Source organism: Montipora foliosa, chromosome 6 (genome assembly GCF_036669935.1).
Source record: "Montipora foliosa isolate CH-2021 chromosome 6, ASM3666993v2, whole genome shotgun sequence".
Lineage (NCBI taxonomy): Eukaryota > Metazoa > Cnidaria > Anthozoa > Scleractinia > Acroporidae > Montipora > Montipora foliosa.
This window is the reverse complement of record NC_090874.1, coordinates 2,012,817-2,040,316: the sequence shown is the minus strand read 5'-3', so window position 1 is coordinate 2,040,316 and position 27,500 is coordinate 2,012,817. Positions and strand designations below refer to the sequence as shown.

Here is a 27,500-nt window from a genome sequence, read left to right as displayed (position 1 = left end):
GAATTCTTTCTGGAATTTTTACAACTGGAAGGACACAGAACGCCAGAGAGGTTGACCACAACAGAACAATAAAAATCTTCACTCTCTCAACTGTCACGGTAGACTTGTATTTCAGGGGGTGCGTTACAACAATAAATCGATCATAAGACAACGCGATGATAGTCCCACTGCTGACAAACAACGACAATCCGAGAAAAAGGCGAAGTATCGGGTCCAGGTGGTCAGGTACAGGCAGCTCATGAAACCTGTAAACATCTTTCACTCCCACAAGGTTATCCACCACTAAACCCACAATTAAATCCGAAACACATAGGTTGGTGATCAGAAATGACGGAGGCGTCTGTAGGAAACGGCGAGTGTCTCTGAAAATTATAAACAACAAAGTCGAGTTTGCTGAAACAGTGATTATTGCCATCGAAAATCCAACAACTGAGAGAATTAAGAAGAACACAGAGTCGCCACCAAACAGCTGAGGATCGACGCTTGGGCCAAAAACCTCGGCTGCCGAGTTCATGGAATCGTTCAATGATTGATCGTCAGAAACTTCATGTGCGTTCTCCATCTCCTCTATTCTGAACAAAGCCGTGTGATGATGTGTTTTCAAAGTTAGGCAAAAGGATTAGCTTTCTTGTAGAACTATCACAACTGTTACTGATCGAGTGATCAATTTATCGTACATTTTCTAAGAAAAGAGGAAACGCTGTGGTCACTTATGACGTTTGGAATACTATTAAAACTGATTAACTATTGGTTAGTTTTTTTAAAGGTCTCTTATTGTGGCTTCCGATTCAAAGTGTTATGCGTGATTAAATTACAATTTTGGGGCACGTTTTGTTTGGCAAGAAACATCCTGTTGAAACGTGATTTGACAATCAGGTCGAGAAAGGGGTTTTATTTACCGGTAAATAAGAGCAAATATGTTGTTTCTTTCAATAAATTTTTCGCTGGAAAAGGATTCTGTGGTATTTTCTGCCTTTGTGAATTATAATATGTTGTGAATTTCCGAGCTTAAGGTTGAAATGTGATATGAGAGAAGTTTTTTAGTATTGCTCTGTAAGCAGGAAGGGTTCACAGGCCTGTTGGAAGCGTGCTTGAGTTTCACCAAAATGAGCCCCAAAATCAGCAAAAAATTGTGACGCCGGTGAATAATAAAGTAACTGCTATTTCCAAAATGATGGAATTACATGGTGATAAATAACCTCGTCTTGGAGAGTAAATGTTTGACTTTGCAGAAACAATGGTGCGCGATTGTGATCTTTGTTTTGAATTCGCTCATTTATTGTCAAGCTTTATAACACTTGACAGAAGAAGAAACTTACGAAAACCCAGTATCTTGCCATCATTTGACAAAGATGCTTCACTGTTTGGCCAGAGTTAATATTAACTCTGGTTTGGCAAGCAAACATGCCGGTTAGGGTTAGGGTTTAGGGTTAGGCGCACGCTGAATTCCGGGGCATGTACTAAAACCAGGAACACCGGAACACCCTGGAGTAACCCAAAACCCTCAATTTGGCTAACCCTAGGGTTCTGGGTTACTTTCAAGGTGTTCCGGTGTTCCGGAGTGTTACGGTGTTCCGGGGTGTTCCGGTGTTCCGGTGTTCCGGTGTTCCGGTGTTCCTGGTTTTAGTACATGCCGAATTCCAGCGATGTCACTTTCGATTTTGCGATTCATTTGTGCAGCCAAAACTTACAATAACAAAAATTGAACGTAGCAAAAATCTCCCAAAATGTTTGTCGCTGATCGTAACTTTTTATATTCTATATTCACGGTTCAAAATTAATGTTGTTTTGATGTCGTAAATATGTTATTCTCGAGCGACCGTCCTGGAAACTTCCTTCCGCTCTTTCTAAAAACTCTGTATCAATATTTATTTACTTTTGCATCAAGATTTGTTTTTGCATAAAGCAAGCTAACAAAATCTGTACCTTGCTGAGTTTGCATTTGTCAGCGTTAATAGTATTTATTACACATAACATGAGAATTTTATTCCATAAAGCTCATTTGTACAAATCTATACGCTTTGGAACCTACAATAGACTGAGAAAAATGATCTGCAGCAGTACGTGTCTAGACATAATGAGGAGTAATAGCTAAAACAGCAATAACTTGTCACTACTAATATTGACATTAAGGGAAGGCTTTAGCTCTTGAATGAACAAAGTCTCTTTAATTTTGCAGTGAAAGTCAGTTTTTCCGGACGCTAAAATGTCAAAGTGATCCCATTTAATGTCGTGGCCAGTGGTTTTCACATGATCAGCAATGGCTGATAAATGGTCACTTTTAGCTAGGGCCTTGAAATGTTCTGTTTTTCTGTCATGGAGTCTTCGTTTTGTTTTGCCAATGTAGAATTCATCACAGTTCCAGCAGACAGCTTTATAGACGACCTTGGACCTCTGAGATCGGTTCAAGCGATCTTCGTATGGAAAAAAGGAGTTGATGCGGCGTGTGTTTTGGAATATGATCTTGAGATTGACGAAAGAGTAGAAATTGTATACGCAGGATTTCAGACGTTTCGTGACTTTGTTACTGTGAAGACCTAAGTAGGGTAACACGATTAAGATATCTTTTTTGGGGACTGTAGCTTGAACAGGGTTATTTGATTTGTTTTTATTTTTGTTCAATACATCGTTAATGTTGAACGTGATAACGCCTTGAGGGTAACCATTTTGCAACAGGAGCTTTCTCAGATCTTTAAGGACGGTGCCTACTATTGTTTTTGCGCATACGTTCTGCGCATCTCGAGATACTCGGATTTCCTATGGATTGTGCTTATTAATACAGGGATATTTTTGCGCGGTCCAAAACTATGCGGAAAAAGCAGAACTTAGCAAGTGCTCTTGGTATCCAAAAAGAAAACTGGGGATAACCACGCATTTTTCAGAGATAATTAAGCTTCAGTTTGGAAAAGAACGCCATACATTGATTTGTATTTTAAAGCTTTTTGCAAATATTGTTGATTAAATATCTTCGAAAAATGCGTAGTTACCCCCTATTTTCTTTTTGGATTTCAATAACACTTGTTAAGATCTGCTTTTCCCGCATATTCAGTAAACCGCTCAAAATACCTTTGAATTAGTAGGCACCGTCCTTAATAGCGGCCTGTAATAAAGATGGCGAGGAGCAAATTCGGAAGCATCGATAGGTGAGAGTGCGGATGAGGTTGATTTTGTACTTGCGAGGTGTGAATGAATCCCACTTGGTGTAAAGGCCTGTGAATGTCTTCTTCCGGTAGACAGATGTAGAGAAAGTGTTGTCAGGGCAGCGTTTGAGAAGGATGTCTAAAAATGGAATCTTATTGTCTTCTTCGAATTCAAGAGTACTTGTGAGTAAACTTAATGCTATCGTGTCGACTATTTAGAAAACTTAAAAACTCATTAGCATTGTCCTTGCTCTCAAACATGGTGAAGGTGTCATCTACATATCTGAACCAAAGCGAAGGACAGAATCTGCTGTTCATCAACCATTTTTCTTCAAAGTGGCACTTGAAAAAGTTAGCCAAAACGGGGCCTAAAGGTGAATCCATGGCTACACCATCAATCTGATCGTAGTATTGGCCATCAAATATAAAATGACTCTTCTCAGTGGCAAACTGTAATAGATCTTTCAAAACAGAACGAGGTAATTGCGGAGGATCAGGGAGAGAGTACAATCTTTCTAGACAAATCGGTATTGTTTTATCAAGTGGTACATTAGTAAATTGAGAAGTGACATCTAAAGAACACATTATTCCGTTGTTGTTTGTACGTGTCAAATTTAAATAACGACGATATCATTTTCAATTATTCCCATCGTGTCTTGACCGAGACTGAGAAGATTGTTTTAGCACGTGGTTTACGTTTCTGTTTGCCACCTAAAGACGTTGACAAATATGAGGTCAAATGCTCTTTCGAGTTGTTTTATCGTGATCTTGTTAAATTAAATCTTCCTATAACCAGCGAAAACCAAGATCGTACGGTGGCCCAAAAGGGTCAATCACAAATCAGTTTACCAAAACACAAATCAATTTCCCAAAACACAAATCGATTTCTCAAAACACAAATCAATTTCTCAAAACACGAACCAGTTTGCCAAAACACAAACCAATTTCGCGAAACACAAACCAATGGACTGGGCACTTGCTCTGTAATTATCAGAGAGAGCCTGGAAGGGACTCATTCCCAGGAATTTCCGCGTCCAACATGGCGACTTCTTCATGTGAGTGACCACTCATCGAGCCTTCGGTGATAAAATGTTTTGTAACCATTGAGGTAGCGAGGTTAAATCCTGTTTTAAATTCTGCGTAAAATGTGGCAATCCTACGTCCCAGAACTCTGACGATCATTCCTCGGGCTGCGAAACGATTAAAAGTCATAGCAGCAGACCTGGATGCTCAGGGACTTCCTAAACTAAATGCCTCATCATATTCTTTCAGTTGTTTAACTTCAGTTCCATCTGGGTATAGCAATTTGTAGGACTTCACAGAGCTGTGGACAATTTCATTTCCGTTATGTAGAGACTGCTTTGCCACAGCTAACTTTAGCACCTCCTCACTATCTGCTGTTTTAGGAAGCCTTATGGGAAAACTATTTCCCCGCTGAGGCTTAAGGATATTTTCCTCCTCTACGTAACGCATTATTCCAGTGTTTATTGTCACAGGTTCGTCCTTTTCATTCTTCAACCTCTTATTCTTCCTCTTAAAATGTGACATCCGCTCATCTTTTTTCTTCTTTATGAAGGTATCCAGCTTTGGAATAGATTCCTTGGAATATGTAGCAGCAGATGTGCCTAACGGCGGGTCTAAAACACAGGTCACATTCCACAGGTCACTCGTTGCAGGTCATTGTTTTATGTTTTGGAAAGTAACCAAAACCCTCAATTTGGCTAACCCTAGGCCTGTGGAATGTGGCCTGTGTTTTAGACCCTCCGTGTGCCTAAGGAAGTCCCCGAGCATCCAAGTTCTGCTGCTATGACTTTTAATCGTTTCGCAGCCCGAGGAATGATCGTCAGAGTTCTGGGACGTAGGATTGCCACATTTTACGCAGAATTTAAAACAGGATTTAACCTCGCTACCTCAATGGCTACAAAACATTTTATCACCGAAGGCTCGATGAGTGGTCACTCACATGAAGAAGTCGCCATGTTGGACGCGGAAATTCCTGGGAATGAGTCCCTTCCAGGCTCTCTCTGATAATTACAGAGCAAGTGCCCAGTCCATTGATTTGTGTTTTGCGAAATTGGTTTGTGTTTTGGCAAACTGGTTTGTGTTTTGAGAAATCGATTTTTGTTTTGGGAAACTAATTTGTGTTTTGGGAAACTAATTTGTGTTTCGCGAAATTGGTTTGTGTTTTGGCAAACTGGTTCGTGTTTTGAGAAATTGATTTGTGTTTTGAGAAATCGATTTGTGTTTTGGGAAATTGATTTGTGTTTTGGTAAACTGATTTGTGATTGACCCTTTTGGGCCACCGTAAGATCGGCTTAGAAGTCAACTGAAAAATATTTGCTATGGTTACATTTACTCCTATGACTTTTCTAAACAAAAGAACATTCTCAGCAAGGATGAATGGGCAGCCTTGAGTGATTTACGCAGGGATGACAGTATCATCATTACGAGACCAGACAAAGGAACGGCATTCTCATCGTGAGCAGACTTTCTTAATAAAATGAAGAAGTTGATTTCTGGTGGTACCAAATTCAAACAATTAAAGTATAATCCAACTAAATCTAGAGAAGAGAGCCTTTCTGCATATCTTCGCAAAATCAAGACGGAATTATTGATGACGTAACATGCCACAAGATTCTACCCAGTGGATCTTCTCCTGGTGTTTTGTATGGATCACTTTGACATTTTAGCGTCCGGAAAAACTGACTTTCACTGCAAAATTAAAGAGACTTTGTTCAAAGCCTTAATGTCAATATTAGTAGTGACAAGTTATTGCTGTCTTAGCTATTACTCCTCATTATGTCTAGACACATACTGCTGCAGATCATTTTTCTCAGTCTAGGTTCCAGACCCCTAATGTTTACGATATATCTATACGCTTTATTTTCACATGTGGAAAAGGCTTATACAGCCAATCAGAGTGGCGTACAGCTATTTCACACGTGGAAGTATAACCAATCAACGACAGCGTAAAGGTGTTTCCATGCCAATCACTCGGGCATCTCGTGCAAATCGTACTTTGTTATTGAATTAAATTAAATTTGCATTTGGTTCTATTGTTAGTGAGTTGCGTTCAGAAAACCATTTTAATGAAAATTCTCGTCTTACGTGTAATAAACAGTTCACGACAAAGAAAGTGCTTTGTACGGGATTTTATTCACTCGTTGTTTGTGTCAAAAACCCTCACTCGCTCGTTCCTCGCTCGTTCGGGTTTTTGACACAAACAACTCGTCAATAAAACCCCTTACGCCGCACCTGCTATGACGTAATCTAGGAGTAATCAAAGATTAATAAGTGCGTTCGAAGTTCAATGAATTTAGCTAAAATCATACAAAAAACATAGGAGGAAATTAGTTGAGACATTAAATGAGAAAGACGAAGTATTTAAACAGCAACCATTCATCCGTGCCAGAGGCAGCACAATTTTTGTTTGGGTTCAAGAGCCCTTTGCAATTAAACGCGTCGGAGGAAAGGAAGTAAGGTAGTATGATACGTCATGTGTAGCTTACGCGATATAACTACTGTTATCCAGGATCTCCTGCCATTGTAGTTCAATAAACCATACTTACTAAATTCCCGCGAAATTTGAAGCGACAAGAGGAGATTTCTAATATCCAATTTTCAGTCATTAAAGCCTTGTGCAATGATCTAATTTCCTTTGAGTGAATGATATTAATGAAATGACTAAAAATTCTATTTTTTTGTAAATCTTCCTTTTTGCAGCGGAGTTATAGAGGTTTGAATTCGGCCAAAATCCCATACATTCACTCTAATTTAAGGAGGCTCGAAATAGTTTCTCTTTTTTTCAAACAAGTAAACATATTCTGTCCTTAGATACAGTTAGGTTAATCATATCATGACGAAATTTGGCCAGGGTATTAAGTACCTATCGTAGATTTCTTACATTATATTTCCTCCAAAATAACGTTACCATGGCAACGATATTAGGCATTTCTTTGAGCCTTAAAATCAACATATGTGACCATTTTTGAAGAAACGGGACGGTGAAATTTTCCCATTCAGCTTTACCAGATAATGTTAGAAATACTCTCTAAAATATTTAAAATTCAACAAAATCTGTAGGTCAGTTTTTTTGAAATGTGGCTCTAATTTTTTTTTTTCACGTACAGATTTTTTTTTAATTTGAAAGACAAACAGTTTAAATTAATCTAAGCTAACATGCAAAAAATGAAAAAAATTCACCGTCCGGAAGCAGAGATATAAACGAGTAAAGTTGTAATATCAGGAAAAATTAGGGGGTTACAAGATCAGCATTTACGCATGCGTCACCCGCTCATTCGAGTCCGCGCGCGAGTGTAGCTACAGGCCAACACAAACTGATTTAAGTGACTATTAAACCGTTTGTGTAGAATTTTCGTAGTTTTCGTGAATAGGAGATGTCTATGTATATTCCATATGTATAGGAATTAGGAGAAAGGTGAGCGAAATTAGCGGTATTTGTTTATTTCTGGTGACCCATTTGAATCACGAGCTGACGCGAGCAGCTTACGAATTGCGTGTGTGGCTTACGCGCGCGCGCTCAGCTCAAAACCCTTTCGAGCCTCCTTAAGTCGCATTTGTCCCCCAAACAAGATGGCGTCAGATAAGATAACATAACATAACATAACATAACACAACATAACTGTTACTGGGAATTGAAAATTTTTATGCAAATAGTTTCTTTTGTTTCATCAAATTAGCATTTATTTTAGTCACGTCATGTGAAAACGCTCTATAGCCGTAAAGAAGAAACTTTGGCTATTAAGTTTTGTTTGCCATCGGTAAACAGGTCTCCGTTGCTTTCCAGATTTTTATTTCAATCCACGACACTGCCCCTTCAAGACACCACGCATTCGACGTTCCAGTAAAGTCGTTAATCTGAGACGCTGTAACCTTTGACGATAAGGGAGTAGGCCCATGCCCTCAATTATCCTCGTAAACTGTCTTTGGCAGTCTTCAATTTCCATTATAATATCCCAGTTTCCGTGTCTTGCGGTTGCCACACCTGCACTGCGTATTCCAAATGGAGTCTGACAAAAGCTTTGTAAAATTGTATAAGCACTTCTGGCTTCCTAGATACAACATTCCTAATGATCCATGACGTCATTTGTTTTGCTTTTCCAATCATTCCTTCCAACAAAGGGTATCACCAGCTGAAACAACCACTCCCAGATCTCTTTCCTTTTCAAGCACTTGCTAGGGTGTATGGCCCATCCTGTAGTTATTCTTAGCGTTGTCTTTACCAATATGCAACACGCTGCACTTTGATTCATTAACCTTCATTTGCCACAGGTCAGCAGAATGGTATTAGCAGTGTAAGTCCGACTGAATGGTTGCAGGTGATCGTGCGTTTCCTATATTCCTATAGTGCGTTGTATTCGTTGTGATAGCAGCCATATCGTTAACAAACAAAAGTAACAACAGGGGCCCCAAAACGGAACCTTGAGGCACTCCAGATAGTACGGGTTCCCATTGTGGATAATTCGTCGCCTTCATGGACTGCCATTGTCTTGCCAGTAATAAAATTTCGAATGTTGTTACATTGGCCGGTTATTCCATATGCTTTTAACTTCAACAGGAGTCGCTGATGTGGAACTTTATGGAACGCTTTCTCAAAGTCCAAGTAGACAAGGTCTGCTAAAACCCCATCCTCTCAACTGGTATTGATCTCATGCACTGTTCCCAAAAGATTAGAGAGACACGACTTGCCGTGGACAAAGCCGTGTTGGTGCGGGCTGAGGTTGTCACGCACGTGGGTGAAGAGATGTCTGTAAGGTAATTTCTCAAATAGTTTACATAAAGTGCATGTAAGAGAAATAGGTGTATAATTGCAAGCATCATTGAGTAGACCCGTCAGAAACCGTGAAAAGGTATATACATGTACCTTTTTTTGTAGCGTGAGCGAAGTGAGTGATGTCTCGCTTGGTTGTTCTAGCTCTAACGAATTTTTCAAACGCTTTGTAACCAACGATGATGTTTGTAACATCGAAGCAAGTTTTAAAACTTCAGCTTCAAGCGTACGTGAGGACAAATTATAACTCCATTTAACCACACGTTAAATGAAGATTATCGCCGAGAGAAACGAGAAAGAACAACACACTAAACCTCCCGCTAAGTTTCTCGCCAGAGAGTAGGTGGGTAAGCCATTCCTGTCTGACACCGATTTGAGACTGAGTCGAGCGAAAATGAATGGACGTTGAAAAGATGAGTTGAACTTTAAATTAAAAGTTCAGTGCCACGCACCACTTAAAAACGAAATGCTCGTTTATAGGCCACTTACGATATATTAAAATTCAGCTTGAAAGAGAGGTTTAGATGACAAAAACAAAGGAAAGAGGATATGCTATTGTTTTTGTCCTCTTTGCCTCACTATCAAGGTGAATATTGATATTTCGAAAATGGCCTATGAGCCACTATCAACAATACCATAATACTCTTTGTTAGCTCTCCAAAATTTTGCATAAGCAGTTTCCAGTTTCTCTTGGGACTTACAATGGTCTCAAGAGAAAATAGATGCAAAATTTATGCTTATGCAAAATTTTGGAGGGCAAACAAAGAGTATTATGGTATTTTTTAAGTGGCCTATTATATCGCAGGGGTGATTAAGAGTTACAATAACACAAAAGTGCTAGGACAAGCTCTTTAAAGCCACCACGTTTAATTTGCTATCTTCCACCCTGACTATGCCAGTACTACTTCTTTGAATTGTAAGCTTTATTCTTAAACTTGCAACTATCGACTTGTGATGCTTAAAAAACCAAGCGTATCAATAATCTGAAGGAAAAATTAAGTCATAATTTTTTTCCTCTATCAACGCAGAACAGAAACTTTAGGATATGAATGGTCGGATGAAAGGGGTAAGAGAGACGAAGGAACATAAGAAAGTCTGAAGATTAATCTTGCCTTATCCACTCACAATAACCAGTAAAATCTAAATCAGCGTGAAAACACATTAAGAGATTTTAACCAACCTTGCTTTACTGGTCCGGGTTGCTTGAAGCAAGGTAAGCGCTAACTAGCTTTAAATACCATCGAAGCCTATAGGTTTTAATACTCTTTAACCAACGGTTAGCGCTAACCAGTCTTCGAGCAACCGGCCCTTGATCTATTTCAGTTTTTATCCACACCCATCACTCAAGAAAACTGAACCTAGGGCGTCTTTCGTTCCATGCCCACCCTTTGGAGGTATCTGGTCTAAACTTTGCACAAGCACAAGAAAGTCAACTTGGGAAAAATCGTGAGTGTTGTGAGTTCACGGTGCCAGTTATAATAATGTGAAAGTTCAAGTTTGCCGCAAATTTATAGAGAAGAAACTTTTTCACATTTTTTCGTATCTTTCTGAACGAATTTTGATGCATTGATGTACCGGTATATCTTTCCGCCAGGTAATCCACGACACTGTGGCTCATAGTGCAGATAAGGTAAAGTTTTCAATTCTAATTCTTTCCAGGGTGGTGTTCGGTGACCAATTTTGTTTACTGCCAGGGAAGTGTAAATTCATTCATTTATACTGAACTGTGGTCCAACCATCTGAATCAGACTGCTCCGCGGGTGGGCGTTCACGACCACGACGAGAAGCAGACCAAGACTTTCCTACAACAATAAGAGACGATTGAAAGCTACTATCTACTATTGTCACTTGATGTTACTCTAGGGAACAGTTTCTTTCAAAGAAGGGTTACGTTTTTGCAAACGTGGGCCGTGTGGCACAAATATTTCAACAGACTTAACTATTAGAGGATATTGTAAAGTGCTAGTTTTCTACCCATATAAACCATGTGAGCGTTAGCCCTGCTAACTGAAATGGGCCCACACAAGGACAGAGAAAACTCTGAACAGGGCAGCTCAGTCGGTAGAGCAGCGGTGATCTAACCCGAAGGTCGTGGGTTCAATTCCCATCCTGTTCAGACTTTTTTCTCTGTCCTTGTGTGGACCCACTTCCATTAGTAGGGCTAACACTCAAATGGTTTATATGGGTAGAAAACTAGCACTTCACATTACACTCTTATAGTTAAGTTTCTTTCAAATGTCGTCTTGTGCACGTGCATATGACGGATAACTTATAAAAAATCAAAACTAAAGTTTCCTTGAGATTATCACTTGCTCTGCAATGGGAAAACAAAACGTACAAGCTAAGAAGGTCTATTGAACTGGATATGAAATAGTTACGAGAAAATGACGGCGGACAGAGCATAAATCAGAGTAAACAGCAAAACAACGATACCAACGTACTGAACAAGATATTGTAATAAGAAAACACTGAAGTACTGTGAACCTTAAAGGAAATCAGTTAAAATCCTTTGAACAAATTTGTACGCTACCCGTAACCTCTTAATCACGGTTGAGATAGCCAGAGACTTATCACAAGATGCCGACATAACTGGAGTGACAGACTTTCCATCTTTCCACCACAGTTTCTTTAGAAACTACCCCTTTTTCCATCTTTATCAACTGATAACGAAATGATGATAACGACAAAAAAATAAAAAAGCAAGAAAAAAAAAAATCGAGAAAGAGACCAACCTTCTGTGCGGGCGGGTGGCGGTTCCCGTCTCCACTGGTCACGACCCGGTTCATCTCCTCTTCTCCATCCATCTCGATCACCTCCGCGATCATCTGGGCGCTCGCTCCTCCAGCCAGACCGGTCACCGTCACGGTCATCGCGATAACGACCGTCTCTGTCACGCTCTCCTCTGAAGCGGTCAGCGTCACGGTCTCCACGGTAACGATCTTCGCGTTCCCGGTTTCCACGATCACCAACGCGCCACCCATCTCCCGAGGGACGCTCGCGTTCATCTCGATCACGCCTTCCCCAAGCGCCCGGCCTATCACGGTCATCACGCCATCCCCCACTAGGCCTGTCACGCTCGTCACGCCCACGATCATCGCGGCCGCGCCATGAACTTGGAGGAGGACGGTCACGCTCTTCACGGTCACGATCACGCCATCCACTCGGCGGGGGACGGTCACGGTCATCTCTCCTCCAACCACTTCCACGATCATCCATTCTACGATCTTCCATTCGTCCACGGTCATCCATTCTACGATCGTCCACCTTACGGTCATCGAAGCGTCCACGATCGTCCATTCTTCGGTCATCCAAGCGTCCACGGTCATCTAATCGGTCTCGGTCCATATCTTAACGGAACAAAAAGTACAAGACTTAAACCTTGAAACGGTGGTGGTATAAAAGAGTGCAAGTTGTCTTGCTGACTACTGAGATGCACTATAATCTTACCGCGTCTCGGTGGCCCATCTCTGTCACCAGACCTTCTCCAAGAGCTTCCCTCGTCACGATATCCATCTCGTTCTTCCCGTCTCCAAACTCCTGCGAAATGATGGAAACAAAAAGCTGTTATCCAAAAAGTAATGAAGAGCACTTCATGAACCTAGATTCAGGGATTTTTATGGTCCTTAACACCTAACCTGGTGGCAAGTCCCGTGACCGATCATCTCGGCCACGGTCATCTCGCAAATCATCTCCACCAAGGCGCCATCCTCCACCAGAATCTCGGTCACGCGGCGGCCCATCATAGTACTGATCCCGCTCACGGGGCAGTTCATCTCGGCGCCATCCTGGTTGCTTATCACTATCATCACGTCTCACTGGAGGGCCTCCTTGGGGATCATCTCTCAATTCTGAAATAGCAGTGCGCCCAGATTAACCCTTTGAATCCAGGATTGTTTAGTGCGCAAATTCACCTCTCAGTTCCAATACACTGTCACGTAGACAAGTATTAGGAATGAAGATTATTATCAGCTTTATTCTCATGACCAGCCAACGAAGAAATCCAAGGAAGTAGTTGGAAGAATCAAATTTTGGATCATGGGACTCTAAGGGTTAATCAACAACACGTTGCAAACATCTTGATCATTAAAGGGCGACAGTCTACAATTTTCTAGGCTTGTGGGTATAAATCCCAACACCAAAAAACTGGCTGTCAGTGCCGCGACTCGTCTTACAAACGCAAATGGCTAACGAAATATGCGCAAAGTATTCCTGAAAGGATTGACTGTTTACTTATTAAAGAACGGAGCCTACATAGTAATGTGATCTATAACCATGTGTTTAAACCGATACAAAAGAAACTGCTTGCCCAAAAATTCCTGTTTGGGACACCAACACGGCCGATATGACGTCATGTACACCCCTCTTACCTCTATCATCCCTGCGGGGCGGCCCCCACCTGTCTCTGTCTCTGTCACCGTCACGGTATCCCGGTCCTCCTCGATCCCTTTCCCTCTCCTCTATCTCCATTTCCCTCTCCTTCTTCTTCCGCTCAATTTCGTTCAGCTTCGCGATTTTCTCCTGATACTCGCGATCCTTCTCCTCTTTTTCCTTTCGCTTTGATTCCTCTGCCTCTTCGCGCTCTGAGAAATTTTAAATGATTGAAACAAAATAAATGTTGTCTCCTCTGTAGACTAGACTCCACTAACTTAAAGTTCTTTTTAGCGCGAGGAATCTTTCAAAATTTTAAAAGTAATGTTAGCTGACTGGTTAATTACTACCACAAAACGTTGTCACTTAAAAACTTCGAAACTGAGGCTGAATTTGAGTGTTCAGGGCAATGACTACTTTTTGTAAGTTGATTTCAATGTTGGTGTTGCACAACATGTGTAATGTCAGTATAGCCAGCAATTGATGAAGAAAAAAACCAATTCTGAGGAACGCGATAAGTGTCCTCCATGAAACGGACATTTCAACATATTTCCCACCTCTCCTTTCTCTTTCCTCTTTTTCTTTTCTTTCCCTTTCTTCCTTTTCGATCCTTCGCTGCACCTTTCTCTCCAAAACGCGTTCTTTGCGACGCTCCTCCAAGCGCTTCTTACGAACTTCATCCAGACGCTTATGGAATTCCTTCATTTTTTCCTGAAATGAAAAGCGAAGCAGTAAGTTTCCGCTCCTTTCAACGTGTTTTTGCGAAAGGTTAAATTTTCATATTGGCTTGACGACTTTCTATAAACTTTTACTTCCAAGACTTTTTATAATAACAACCGCAGACAATTTTCAAAATTGAACAAGAAAAAAGTTCAAATTATTAAGTGCTGAAACACAATTTTCAAATTCCTTGAACATTTATGACCGTTCTCGTCACCAGAGCCTCGGATCGACCCAAGGCTCTGGGGAACTCTATGTAGGAGAACATGCGCCGTGGGATTCATATAGCCAAAAATTGGCTATTTGAACCTTACGGCGCCTGCTCACTCCTCGTGCTAACATAAATGCACCAATTAGAGACGCGTTTGATTGTTCTTAAGGAAAACCTATGAAGAGACACATTGTTTCAGGGTTCCCCAGAGCTCTTCTCTCCCTCAGTCAAGAGAAGAGTCTGGGGTTGAGATTGCATTTATGACCTAAAATGGCATTCTGCAAGTTTCTAACCCTGGAAAGTAAATTTCTCAAATTTAATAACTTTTCATGTTTTTTTCGGGTTGTGCCCAAACTTATTTACGAAGGCGACTTTGCAGTGGTCTGACCTCATGAGCCGCCTGCCGAGCCTTGGCAAGATTTTCAATAAAAACATCTTTGTCTGGGAGCATGCGCTGAAGTCTTCCACTGGTCTCAACCAACTTCTTGTGCTCTGAAACGGCTTTGTTAATCTGTGATATGAGAACAGAACAAAAAAATACCAGGTATTAGAAATCTACGATAATCTGAGCATTTACACTCTTTCGATAAGTTTAAGAGTTAAATGCATGTATTAACATTTCTTACCCTCTCCTCTTCTTGTTCTTCCCAAAATTGTTTGTTCAACACAAGCTGATCCCCATACTGTTTCTTTAAGAGAGGAATCTCTTCCACACGCATGGCTCTCGCAAGGTAATCCATCTTGAAAAAAATTATTAACAAATTAAGATGATTTTAAAACATGTCTGCTGCTCTTGACATCATATAAACAACATGAAAGAAGCTCTACTACTAGACTTAAGGGAGGGTTCTTTAAATTGTCGTTTTGCATAACAAAGAACCATTGAGGTGATTTCATATTACACTAAGAATCCTCACTTTCTTCTCTTGTGTCTTAAGCCTTAACTGCAGTTCTCTTTTCTCTCTGTCAAGTTGTTCAACTTGTCTGGCTAAAATATCATCAGCATCCATGGCTTCGATTTCCTGTTTATAAATAAAATTACACATGAGACTTTGGTAATTCACTAAGGTATGCGTTTCTCACGCTGGGAACTTTTCATTCTTTTGCCTTAACAATTTTAATACATTTACAGTATTAAAATTAGTTAGCATCAAAAGCATGCTACCTCCTCGGTAAGGTCCTTCAAGGCTTTTGCACCCACAGAAGTCTTCTTAAGTGCAGCAATCTTGTCCATAGCTTGTTTCTTTTCTATCTCCTGAAGCTCTTGCCTGCGACGCATCACCTCTCTCTTCTGCCTCTCTTCATCGAGTCGCTTTTTCTCAGCTTGTAAACTCTCTTTTTGTTGCAACTGCAACATCTTCTGTTCTTCTTTTTCCTAAAATCACAAGTATAAAGACTATGACTATTTATGTTACTCACTTGTTACTCGGAATACCTGAAAGGTATCCAAGTCATATTCTCGGTAGAATTTAGTATCCTGTGAAGCAAATGGACAATAGAATTAGGAAGAGGTGATTTCACTGGTTAAGAGCAATGCACTAGACCCCTGTGAGCAATACATTTAGCCTCCCTCTGTGACAAAAAAACTTTCTGCACCAATAACAAAAAAAAACAGCCGTGGTGGTGTTGATGGAGAAGATTGGGTGCTGTGGGCGCTTCTGTGTGACACATTTAATTTCGTTTGCTGATTCAGAAACTCAAAACCCACGTTCTACGTGATGGCAAATGACGAAAATACAATGCACCTAAAAAGTAAAAAAGCTGGATTCAGCCTTCTGGAAATGTAATGATTAAGATATTTACTCTAATCTAGCCTGTTGACAACACGATGAAATCGCCAGTACAGAACTTCCAGCAGCGGTATGTTCGAAATGGCCGAAATTTCTTAGTTCTTTCAGCTGTTCTTTGTACGAGCATCATTCGCAGATGTCTTTTTTTTATGAATTGATAGCTTCACGATCTTCAGCTACCTAGAGCCGGAGGTCACCGGCCGCACTTTTTCGAGACTTTACAGCTGGATATCGGTTTTCACTTACCCACGTTAATCACAAGAATGGGTTTTCACATGTTTTCTGTGTTGCTACACTAGTGTTTCACCATCTCTTTCTTATGATGAAAACAAGGCTTTATTTTTGCTTGTCCAGAGGTTTATCTTAGATTCTAACCGATTTCATGCAACAAAATAAGTGTACATTTGTTAATTATATATGCCCTGTCGATGAGAGTTTCAGTTAACCCTAATTTGTACTAAAAGGGAATAAAACTGAAATAATTTGTAAGTAGACCAGTGTAAGTCTTTTTTCGAAAAACAGTGATACAAGAACATTCATAGTTACTTGATCTCTTCTTGGATAATAATACATCTATAAAAGGCAATTTGCCATCTGTTGGGATGGAATTCGTTAAGGTATTGAAAAAACACATCGTGAGACAAACGAGAAAACTTTATTATTAATCACAAATTAATCTCTATGCAGATCAAAGCTTTAATTAAGAGGAAAAAGAGATTTTTCTGCTGAAACAAACATGGAGCCTCTAATAAAAAAAAAAAACAGAAGAATCATGGTGCATGTGATACAAACTAGCTACCAAACGTCTGTACTTACCCTTTTAACATGTAGAGACTCTAAGAACTCTTTGCGAGCCTCAATCACAGCTTTCCTTTCCAGCATTTGTTTGTGTTCCTTTTTAGAACTTCGCAAGTAGACCTGAACTACTCTCTGCTGTTCCTCTTGACATTTTTGCTAAAGAAAAGAAAGACCAAGGTTCAGGATTTTTAACATAGTGTAAATAGTTTAGTTTTAATTTTCCCTTGCTTTTGCTTCAAGAAAAACAAGTCCAAAGTCTAGAAGTGTAGCACAATAGACACTGCTGCTTAAGTGGGAAAAAATAAGACCGTTTTTGCTAATATTCCTTTAATGTCGAGCGTTTACAATGTTAACATCTCTCGAACGATATCCGTTCGGGCCGACTCTACACATTATATAGCAAGCTTACACATCATGCATACATTACTTTACATATATGGTGGTACACAGTCACGCCATTACAATTCCAGGCTCCGTGAACTTTCAACCAGTTTTCAAAGAATGACAGTTGTACTGCATTCAACTGTCTGTTCCCATGACAAAGATTCTTGGGCAATGGTCTCCACAGTTTTTGGGGGATACCAATAAAGAATTGTGTCAATGGATTTACACAGGAAAAGAGTGCTCACCTGTTGATATTGAAGTCCAATTGAATGTTTCATAAATATGAAAATACAGAAAATACAATTTTTAATTGTACATGAATGCTATAAGGCTACCTTAAAGAGACAGAAGGTTACGACTTGCAGTGTATCAGACTATGGGTGGTTACATCCTATCCTCAGTGCAATGGTAGTTGCTTGGATTGGATACACTTAACATTCTCATCATCACAAACAACAAGCTTTACAGTACTGCCCTATAGGGACAGGTACTCCCCTCTTCCCAATGTGGCCCACATTCGATTTCCATGCTCAGCGTCATATGTGGGTTGAGTTTGTTGGTTCTCTTCTCTGCTCCGACAGGTTTTTCTCTGGGTATTCCGGTTTTCCCCTCTCCTCCAGAACCAATATTTTATTTCAATTGATTTGATTCGAGTTATTTCGTTAGTGTCCCCAATTAGTGCTCTTGTGATAAATCCATGGACACTTAAATATTTAAAGTTGCTATCATTACTTGAAAATGCTACATTAATACTCTGGTTACACAAACACACCAGATACTGTCAACAACCCTCAAAGTATATCACTGGTATTATCTTAAGATCCTGCAGTGAATTCAAGTTCTTCCTTTTTTCAAGCGCCTGTGTACCTTCTGAAACTACTGCTATCAAAGGAATATTTTCACAAGTAGGTTTTTTCCCAAAGGCAATATTTGTATTCTTCGTGTTGCAAGTGAACAAAATAATGGAACCACATCTTCCCGAAAAATTTAAGGTGCAAGATTACATTCCCAGCATTGCTCTTTCCAGTCCCATATTGAAAATACAACTATCAAGTTAGGTTTTGTGGCTGTGGTTGATGCCTTTATTCCATTATCATTAACAACCACACAGGACCTAATATAACACTTTCAGGTCTTTAATCAAGTTTACTACCTTAATTGCCTCAGGATGAATCTTATTGATGGCCTTGTGCAATGCTGATGACATCAATGTCAACTGATTTCTAAGCCGCTCTGAAGGCATTGACTGCAACAAACAGTGAAGAGACAAGACAGTAACACTTCTTGACTGATTATGTGACATGTATGTGTATTTAAACTGATGACACAAACTTGCTGTTTCAGACTATGGGTGGTCAAGTCTCATCTTCAATGCATGGTGGATGCTAGGACAAAGTGACAATGTTTGTCATCATTTACAGCAAGGAAAGAACATATCATCGTGACAAAAATCATAATCTGACAGGAGGCTTCTGAATGTTTTGAGATTAAGCAACTCATGGACCTATTCTTCAACTGTTGTTTTTCATAGTACTTACATGCATATCTCAACTATTTGGCATGATCATCGCAAATTTGTTTTCCCTGTCAGTAATAACTTTGCCTTTCAACTAACTTTAGATGTAAAACAAAACATTCTGAGTTGAACATGCCTGCAAATAAGGCCCCTCTGGTACTTCTTCTTTATGAGCTACATGAAGATCAAGTCCAAAACTTATTGCCTTGGTTTTGTGGTCAACACGCACCTAGCAGGAAAAAAGACATTGGTAAAGATCGTGTAATAACAAAAACTTGAAACTAAACAAGGTTTCAAACTATAGGATAAGACTTCATCATAAGTGTCATAAGCTTTCAATTCCATCACACAAGTTCGTTCTTTTGTAACTTAATGCATCTGGGGAGCAGGGCTGGCGCAGTGGTGAGAACACTCGTCTCCCACCAATGCGGCCCAAGTTCTATTCCCGAACCCGACGCCATAAGTGTGTTGAGTTTGTGTTGGTACTCTACTCTGCTCTGAGGGGTTTTTCTCTGGGTCCTCCAGTTTTCCCCCCTCAGCAAAAACCAGCATACAGCTGATTCCAGCTGGCTGTAAGCTGTGCTCCAAGCTCACACATGGATCGTATAGCAGCTGCCTGAGGCGCCATAGTGTGCTTTCGGTTCAACCTTCTGGAGCTGTATCGTTGCTGCACTCTGCAACGGCAATGAACTGTGACAATTAATAATATTATTTATTATTATAAAGTTTTATCCTAGAGTTTGAAACCCTGTTTATGTTCACTGAATAAATATCTTGCTAAGAAGGAAACATTCAATATTATTATTAATTCTAAGGGATCCAATATTCACTTTTTATCAAAGTTGTCAGCCGGGCAAGTATGCCTTTTGATATGCCTTTTGATATACTTGCCCGGTCAAATTTGGGTTGCCTGGGCAAAAAGGCAGAATGACGGAAATGGAGCTGAAATTACTTGAACATCTGCCTTTTATTTTACATTTTCTCATCAGAAATTATGAATTTCGACTTTGGAGTATGTTATTTGCAGCGTAAGAACCAGATTTACAGTGGCCTGTAGCTGCAAAACTTACTTTGTCACGGCAAATATATTCCTTCAGACAGAGTCTGATGCGTCTCTGGTCTGCATAAATTTGAATTGTAGCTTAGAAAGTCATGATTCAAAGACCCAAAGTTTTGATGTCCCTGTCTAGTGTCTTCCTTTTACAAGCTACAAAGATTTTGTTCTTCCTGTTCATAAGCAACAGGTTCTACTAAACTTTTTTTTCTCTTTTTGCTGGAGGCAGTGAAACACCCAGTAACTAACGCCACATAATTGTTAGTGAATGAAAGCAGTGAGATACATGGAAAATTGAGCCTGTAATCGTTTCATGGAAAATACTGCGTGAGAACTGATAAGAACGAAAGTACATTCTATATAATAACAATTGATGAACAACCTTTGGAGTTATGATACTCATCCGGGCGGGATTTTCGTCTAGGGCTTATATGCTTGCGTGTATGTAGGATTTCACTTGTTGCCGTAATTCTACGTTTTTGTTCCTTTCTAGTTTTTGTTACCTCACGTCACATCACCTCAACTTACATGTATCTCATCTTACCTCACCTCGCTTTGCCTCCGAGACTCATTTAAGACTTAGTAGTCTTAGGAGCTTTGTTATCATTTGACTGGTGTGCGTAAACGAAATTTGTGATTATCAAAACTAAAGATTCAGCGAATTTGTTTTACGGCTCTTCAATGTGGTTGTAGCAGGAGCATCTTCGATAGTTCTGAGATCACATTATTTGTTCTACCTGCAGTTCATTTTCTAGAGCAACATCCACAATAGCCCTTTCCAATTGGAACTCTGTAGCAAATGGCACCAAGGTCAACAATCTTGTAAACTCCATTGTCTGGTAAACTTGAGATACCTTCAAAAGAAGTTATAATCCTCAAAGTTAACAGAACATCCCTTAAGGAAGGTGCCTACGATTGTTATTGCGCATACGTTCTGCGCATCTCGAAATACTTTGATTTCCTATGGGTGGTGCTTATTAATACAGGGATATTTTTGCGCGGTTCAAAACTATGCGGAGAAAGCAGAACTTAGCAATCAAGCTCTTAGTATCCAAAAAGAAAATTGGGGCTATCAACGCATTTGTAAGAGATAATAAAGCTTTGATTTGGAAAAGAACACCATACATTTTGCTTTGTATTTTACAGCTTTTTACAAATATTGTTGATTCATTATCTACAATTTTCTTTTTGGATTTTTTTTTTGATTTCAATAACACTTGTTAAGATCAGCTTTTCCCGCATTTTCAGTAAACCACGCAAAAATACCTTTAAATTTAACCATTATGGCTTTTACAATGATTGACCTTCAGAAACAATCCTTTTGTCAGCAACTCACGACTTGACGTGGAGAACAGGTGGCACTGGTCGTTAAAGCATGCCTCTTCCATCAATGTTTTGCAAAAACGTCAATATTAAAAAACTCCTCTCATACTTGGGTTTACAAGCTTGAGAGGTCGTTGTTGTTGTCATTGTCGTCGTCAACGCCAATGGCTGCAAAGGCTTTACAAGGAAAGGTGATAAGATTGATGGTGAGGTTGGGAAAAGTAGAAATGCTGTGAAGAGAGGAAGTACAAGTTTCAGATTGCCCATTCAGGACCCAGATTAACAACCTAGCTCTTCAGCGATTTCTAGTAGCTCAATGGGCAGAGCATTCAACCAGCGTTACGCAGGTTGTCCAGTTTGCAAAAGTCAAGAATTATATTAGGATTAAAAACTAATGCAATAAATAACAAGTAGGAGGAAACAAAGAGCTGACCTGTTTCAGCAAACGCACGATGGACACCTCCTGTAATGGTTTGACATACTGTGAAAGGTCCAAGTCTTCATTCGTCTGTAAGAACTCAAAGAATGTGTTAACCTGTGCACAGAGCTTCAAAGGACAAAAGTCCCTCTCCAGAAATTGGTACAGATCTTGCAACTGGGGCATAATGTGCTGTTGAACATTCATCTTCAGCTGCAGAAAAGAAATTGTAAAGGCAAGGGGATGAACTGAATATCTCAATTTGAATAACAACAATTTTTCAGGAGTGGCAAATTTCTCGGTTATAGCTCCCGTTTTAGATCCAGAAGGGCTCTTTAAAGACTATGATTTACACAAGGTTGCACAGCTTTCTACCAGCATTGAAAAACTGGAAAAAAAACTTTCCTTTAAAATATTCAAATACACATTTTAGAGTGAAGATATCAAAATTAATGTTTATCCTCAAACGATAATGTGGTGGTCTCTGACATTTAAGCGAATGGTAGCTAGATATGAGCTCCGACAATGGACTTTGAACCTTGTTTATACACATTGACACAAACGGCTTACACTCCAATTACACCATACATACATCGCATTTCTCATGAATTTACAGTTTAAAAAGTTTCTCTTCATTGTAGATTCTGTATTGGTACTTTGACTGGACTGCTTTGTTTTCTTGAGGAGATTGAATTACTATTTATGCGTGGAATGTTGAAAATTCTGCCGGCGACAGTGGCCTCCACATTGTCTGCACCTCACCAAACTTTAAAGTGCCTATTACCCTTAGCCAGTGACAATGAATTCTGATAACATATGTCCACCAAAGTCATCCCATGAAGAAATAACTCGTTGGCTCAACGATGAAATGATACATGAAATGGATCACATATGAACTGCGCATATAAAATCAAGTGAAGCTATGATCTTCGCAGTTATGAACGTATAGTTATGACCTCATTTTCCGCCATTTTGAATTTACAAAGATCAGTTGAAAGCCTGGGAACCTTAATTCTCAAAAATCGAGCCACAAATTATGCCAGATGATGTGTGTCTGGTGGATTTTCTGCATTTCCAGATGTGTAGAATGGTATACAGTGCCACTCAAAAGGTAAGCAAACAATGCAGATGCAAAATTAACTCGTTCAAATACACATTTTAGATGTATGTCTAAAGTTGCGTATCGTATAGTCGTATACACATTTGTGACCTTTCATTTATGTACGTGGCCAAAAGAAGACATTGTAAGACAAGCCGAAATTTTAAGGTGCTACTGTAATCAAATTTTTATCCCTTGACTTTTTTGGTTTATCACATAGAGTACCATGAAACATTAAAAACGCTGTTTACCGTTTGGAAATATCTGCATTGGTTCCAGAGATATTTAAGTTTGAAAAATGAGTAAAATATGCAAATGAAAAGGCTGATGACGTCATTCACCCAACCCAATAGAACATCAAGAATATAAATAGAGCTATCTCAGTCAATTTGCAACTGAGACCATTGAAACTTGGTGAGCTAATAGTTCTGAAGGCAACACACCTACGACTGTAAAGAAATTGCTTCCCATAGTAACTCACTCTTTGCCAGTCCCCTCCAACCTGATTTCAATATTTTGGTGATCTCAGGCTAGAAATACATTTACCAAGGCCACAAACTCGACCTAAAATCTTTACATGCTGGCAGGATCATGCAGATGAGGCACCATTTGCAAATATCAAAACAGAACACCAAAGGTGGCCTGCAAAGCCTTTAATATCAGGGAGGTCTGGAACCCAGTATGTTTTCATGGTAACAACAATGGTATGCTCATATTGTGGAACACATCTACTAGAATCTTACTGCAAAGAACCAAGTATTTCTGATACAAATTGGCTGAGATATCTTTCTCCATCATACTTCATCAAAACTTGGTTGGGTTTATGACATCATCGCTTGGCTAATTTGCATATTAAAAAAAACTTAAATATCTCCAGAACAAAAAGAGATATTTGAAAATGGTAAACAGCATTCTTCTTCTCGTACAGACTACATGTTCATGTGCCAAAATGGCTTAGACAGGGAAGATGCAAATTTTGTGATAGTAGCACTTTAAACATGGAACGTCACCTCTGTTACTATCAAATTTCAATCCGCCAATGGCAGCAAGGAAAACGTCTACAGTGCATTATTTCGAAATTTAAGACCCTCAATCCTCAATGACTTCTGTCAAATTTCATCACTTTTACTTTCCATGCAATTTAAAAGGTCTAGCAAAAGGAGCATTGTTTTCCGATTAATCTTTGACAAACAGTTCAATGAGTTCTTTCTTTGATCGTAACCGCCCAGGGTGAAAAGGCGTAGAGAGAAGTGGGTTGAGTTTGTGCAGCAAAAGAGAGCAAAATGAGAGCAAACTCAGAACAGTTCTCTGTATTCACTGCGAGACACTTTGCTAAGGCCAATAGTTCCAATAGCTCACATTGACTTTCAGACATTTTGTCAGCCAGAATTGTGAAGTTTCGAATTGAATCCCACATAGTTCTGTCTTTCGTGTGTTATTTTGTGTGTTGCTTTAACTTCAGAAACCGTGACAGTGCCTCTTTAATAAAAGCGAGAATACCCTATCAGAGAATTAATAAAATACAGTGAAAGAGAACGTTTTCTGGCCTTTCTGACTTGTAAATTAAAATATCAGGGTAAAGAAGTTTTGGGACTGAATAAATGTATTATGTACGATACCAGCTCCTGTCTAGTGTTTACCGTAATTCATCTTGTGAAGACTAAGAAAAGTATGAGTGCTCTGATACTTGATAAAAATTAAGACTTGGAGGTGCTAAGGAAAAGTGAATAAGTAAGATTGATTGCGACCTACATTTATACCAAAACAAATATTGTGATTCTTTTTTACCAATAGTTATCTGTTAACTCACTTAACGTAACCCATTACTTATGCTTTACAATGAAGTTTACGTACAATAATTATTGTGACCCTCCATGGGACAATGTGCTTTAAAGCCAAAAGAAATTTATGAAAAGTTGCGAGCAAAAACGATTGTGTGCCCCTCAAATCTGCACAAGGCTGCTTTTACATCAGCAGCTGTAGATAATATCGACCACAACCTGTGGAAGAAAATACATCTAAGGCTCACATCCCGGCAACAGCAGCAGAGATAACACTTGACGGGAAGTATGTTCAAACATTGTTTGAAACACGAGACATTGTGGCTCGAGACTGCCAGCAATATCATGGTTCAGGGTAGCACTGGAATGCACAGATGTCATGGGCAGCAATCCATTCATATTAGCTTTACAGTTTCCCCCCATCTGCAACTGCAATATCTGCCCTCCTGCCTCTGTTTTCGGACCAAGCAAAATCAGTAGCTATGATTTGGCACGCCTTGAATGTTATCGCGCTGGATACAAAAGCACCAGATGTCGCACAGGCTTTCGTGCAGGGCCTGTCCAAGTCAGCGCATGGATTTTCTTGTATGCCTATAGATCAAGCATGTGAACAGAATAGTGAGATGGTAAAAGGGGACAGGGGAGTAGTCGACTTGACGGAAAATCCGAACGCACTTTGTAGATGGATGCTATCTGGTCCGAAAATGGCACGTCTCATAGAAGAGTTCAGAGACCAAAATCTTTCTTATGCAAGTTGTGGGTCCCAGCACCATCACCATCACAAGGCTGAAAAAGCATACCCGTTACATTTTCACAAAGATGTCAAGTCTGTGACTGAAGCCATTGAAGAAATGGGGGATCCCTTTCAAGAAGAGAGCAATGATCTCTGATCTGATGAGAATGAAGGAAATTGAAAAAGAACACTGCAGTGCGTTTATAGCCAAACAACTGTCAGTCCGAAACAAACAAATAGATGAACCCAATGCAAGGAACAAGCTCTCCATTTTCTCTATTCCTCAGAAAAAGCCATCAAAAACACAACAACTACATTCATGAAAAGCGACTCCTCCCTTTTTTTTGTGACTTTTTATCACGTGTCGGACAAGAAAATTCTTCCAACATGAAAATGAAGGATGTCCAATCCATTTCAGATCTGGGTAACCCTAGACTACTTCAGAACTGATGACCGCCCTACAGGCACTTACAACTCCACGATGTTCACCTCCAGAGCATTGCAATGTGATGATTGCACTGATGGAGAGGCACTGGTCCCTTATATCTTGTCCCAGCTCTAACACGGAAACAATTCGACCTAGTCTTTGACGAATACATAGAGAATAGCATAAAGGTAACAACACAAAGTAAACAGTGCAACAGAATTTGCCAACAAGTGGCACCAGATAAGAAATTGGACGTGAAGATCGGAATAAGAAGGAGCTGTTTAGGTACCTCTGAGAGTACATTACAGCTGTCAATAGTGGGACGATACATGTGGTCTCTACATAAAGAAGACAGGTGCTCCACAACACTCCTCAAAAGGACACCTCCAGCTTAACCCTTTGTTTGCATGAAGAAGACTGTGTGGATGCAAACGAGTGGTTCTTCGTACAGTAGACACAGATTGAAACAGCGTACACAGGCAGATGACAGAACTCTGGGTGGCGTTAGGAACTGGAGCAAACCTACTCTTTATTTCAGCACATGAAGTTGCCAACCCAGTTGGCAGTGATGTCGCACTTGGTCTACCAGCATTCCATGCCTTCCCAGGGTGTGACACAGTGTCCTTTTTTCATGGAAAGAACAAGAAGTTAGCAGTAGACACCTGGAACACCTTCCCGCAAATAACTTCTGTTTTCATTGGTCTCTCCAGCACACCACGGGATATTCCAGATGATTGGATGTCGACACATGACCACTTTATTTTTTTTTCTGTATGACAGAACAAGTACATCCCCATCGGTAAATGAAGCACGGAAACAGCTGTTTATCCAGAATGGGGTGACGATTTGATTCCCTACCCCCTACACGTGATGCACTCACTACTGCAACATGTCAAATGTGCCACCTATCAAGATGGCCACATTTGGGGAGAAGTGTTGGAGCCAGATCTGTGCCTGCCAAGTCCTCAAGATGGGGCTGGTCAATGGAGGGGAACTAGAGGCCTTTCCGGACAACTCTTCCAGTCATGCAAACAGCTGATAAAATGTGGTTGTCAGAAGGGGTGCAGAGGGGTATGAAGCTGTCGCAAGGCCATTCTTCGAGGGATGGCTCTTCATTAAAGCTCAGTTGAGTGTGATAATTGCTAGTTCTATGGGACAAAACTAGGAGTGATTTCACTTTTGTTTTAAAAGGCACATGTGTGGAATAAACACGATTTCAGCAATCATGCAATACCTTGTCTTGTTTGCTTCCTGTTAAACAGTAACAAAACTTCTTAGCTCTTTCTGAAACGTAGACAAACATTTTATGCCATATTCAATTTCATTTTCGGTTAAAGATGGCCACCATTTTGAAAAACCCATATTAACTGAGTTGAAAATCATTTTGGGGATGGGGCCATGTCTAGTATTGTTCTAAATTTAGCACTTTGAATGTCTGTTAAACGTTTTACGCCACTTTCAATTTCACTTCCGGTTCAAGATGGCCGCCATGTTGTTTGGTTGTGTTTCATTGGCCCTGAAAAGCCCCCTTGGGGAGCGGCCAATTAAGTATGTATTGTATTGTATTGTATGTATTGTATACAAGCAAATATCATTACTTGAATAACTCCACCAAGATGTATTGATGGTTACCACAAAATCCCAGTGGATTGGAAGTGCATGTAAAGTACTGCTCAAAGGAGTCACTTGCAAGTCTCAAAACTCAAAATGATTATATCAACTTTGATTATAGAATCTCAAGTCAGGTTTTAAGACTCAGAAGACAAATTTTCTTGAAATAATGAGCTTAATGCTTGACTGATCTTTGGAGGTTCATGTATAAACTGGACAAACTGCATTCATGTGCGTCACGGTTACAGTAAATCTGCACTTTTCTTTGCTCAAAGCACCAATGGATTATCCATCACAAACAGTTATTATTCATTGAATTATAAAGCAGTATCAGTA

The 27,500-nt window shown here is 39.9% G+C and overlaps 2 protein-coding genes and 1 long non-coding RNA gene across 3 annotated transcripts in view; 1 reads left to right on the top strand and 2 right to left on the bottom strand.

Annotated features, from left to right (window-relative positions):
• LOC138008519 (trace amine-associated receptor 9-like) overlaps window positions 1-951 on the bottom strand; it is a 1,650-nt gene extending 699 nt beyond the window's left edge. Inside the window, exon 1 of the mRNA XM_068855831.1 lies at window positions 1-951. This exon is cut by the window's left edge and continues 699 nt beyond it. Coding sequence (XP_068711932.1) covers window positions 1-562 — 562 coding nt within the window. The 5' untranslated portion in view covers window positions 563-951.
• A 2,163-nt stretch (window positions 952-3,114) lies between these two features.
• LOC138006253 (uncharacterized) lies at window positions 3,115-8,849 on the top strand. The gene is made up of 3 exons (XR_011123877.1): window positions 3,115-3,143; window positions 3,234-3,323; window positions 8,719-8,849. It is a non-coding gene; the product is annotated as an uncharacterized lncRNA (long non-coding RNA).
• Window positions 8,850-9,778: 929 nt separating this feature from the next.
• Window positions 9,779-27,500, bottom strand: part of LOC138006245 (eukaryotic translation initiation factor 3 subunit A-like) — a 41,706-nt gene continuing 23,984 nt past the window's right edge. The window contains exons 8-22 of the mRNA XM_068852461.1: window positions 21,529-21,726; window positions 20,510-20,626; window positions 18,855-18,947; window positions 18,356-18,448; window positions 16,837-16,974; window positions 15,396-15,605; window positions 15,148-15,252; window positions 14,857-14,970; window positions 14,619-14,741; window positions 13,857-14,010; window positions 13,299-13,511; window positions 12,567-12,779; window positions 12,379-12,468; window positions 11,664-12,278; window positions 9,779-10,733 (exon numbers count right to left, since the gene is read on the bottom strand). Coding sequence (XP_068708562.1) covers window positions 10,642-10,733; window positions 11,664-12,278; window positions 12,379-12,468; window positions 12,567-12,779; window positions 13,299-13,511; window positions 13,857-14,010; window positions 14,619-14,741; window positions 14,857-14,970; window positions 15,148-15,252; window positions 15,396-15,605; window positions 16,837-16,974; window positions 18,356-18,448; window positions 18,855-18,947; window positions 20,510-20,626; window positions 21,529-21,726 — 2,568 coding nt within the window. The 3' untranslated portion in view covers window positions 9,779-10,641. The remainder of the gene's footprint in view (window positions 10,734-11,663; window positions 12,279-12,378; window positions 12,469-12,566; window positions 12,780-13,298; window positions 13,512-13,856; window positions 14,011-14,618; window positions 14,742-14,856; window positions 14,971-15,147; window positions 15,253-15,395; window positions 15,606-16,836; window positions 16,975-18,355; window positions 18,449-18,854; window positions 18,948-20,509; window positions 20,627-21,528; window positions 21,727-27,500) is intronic.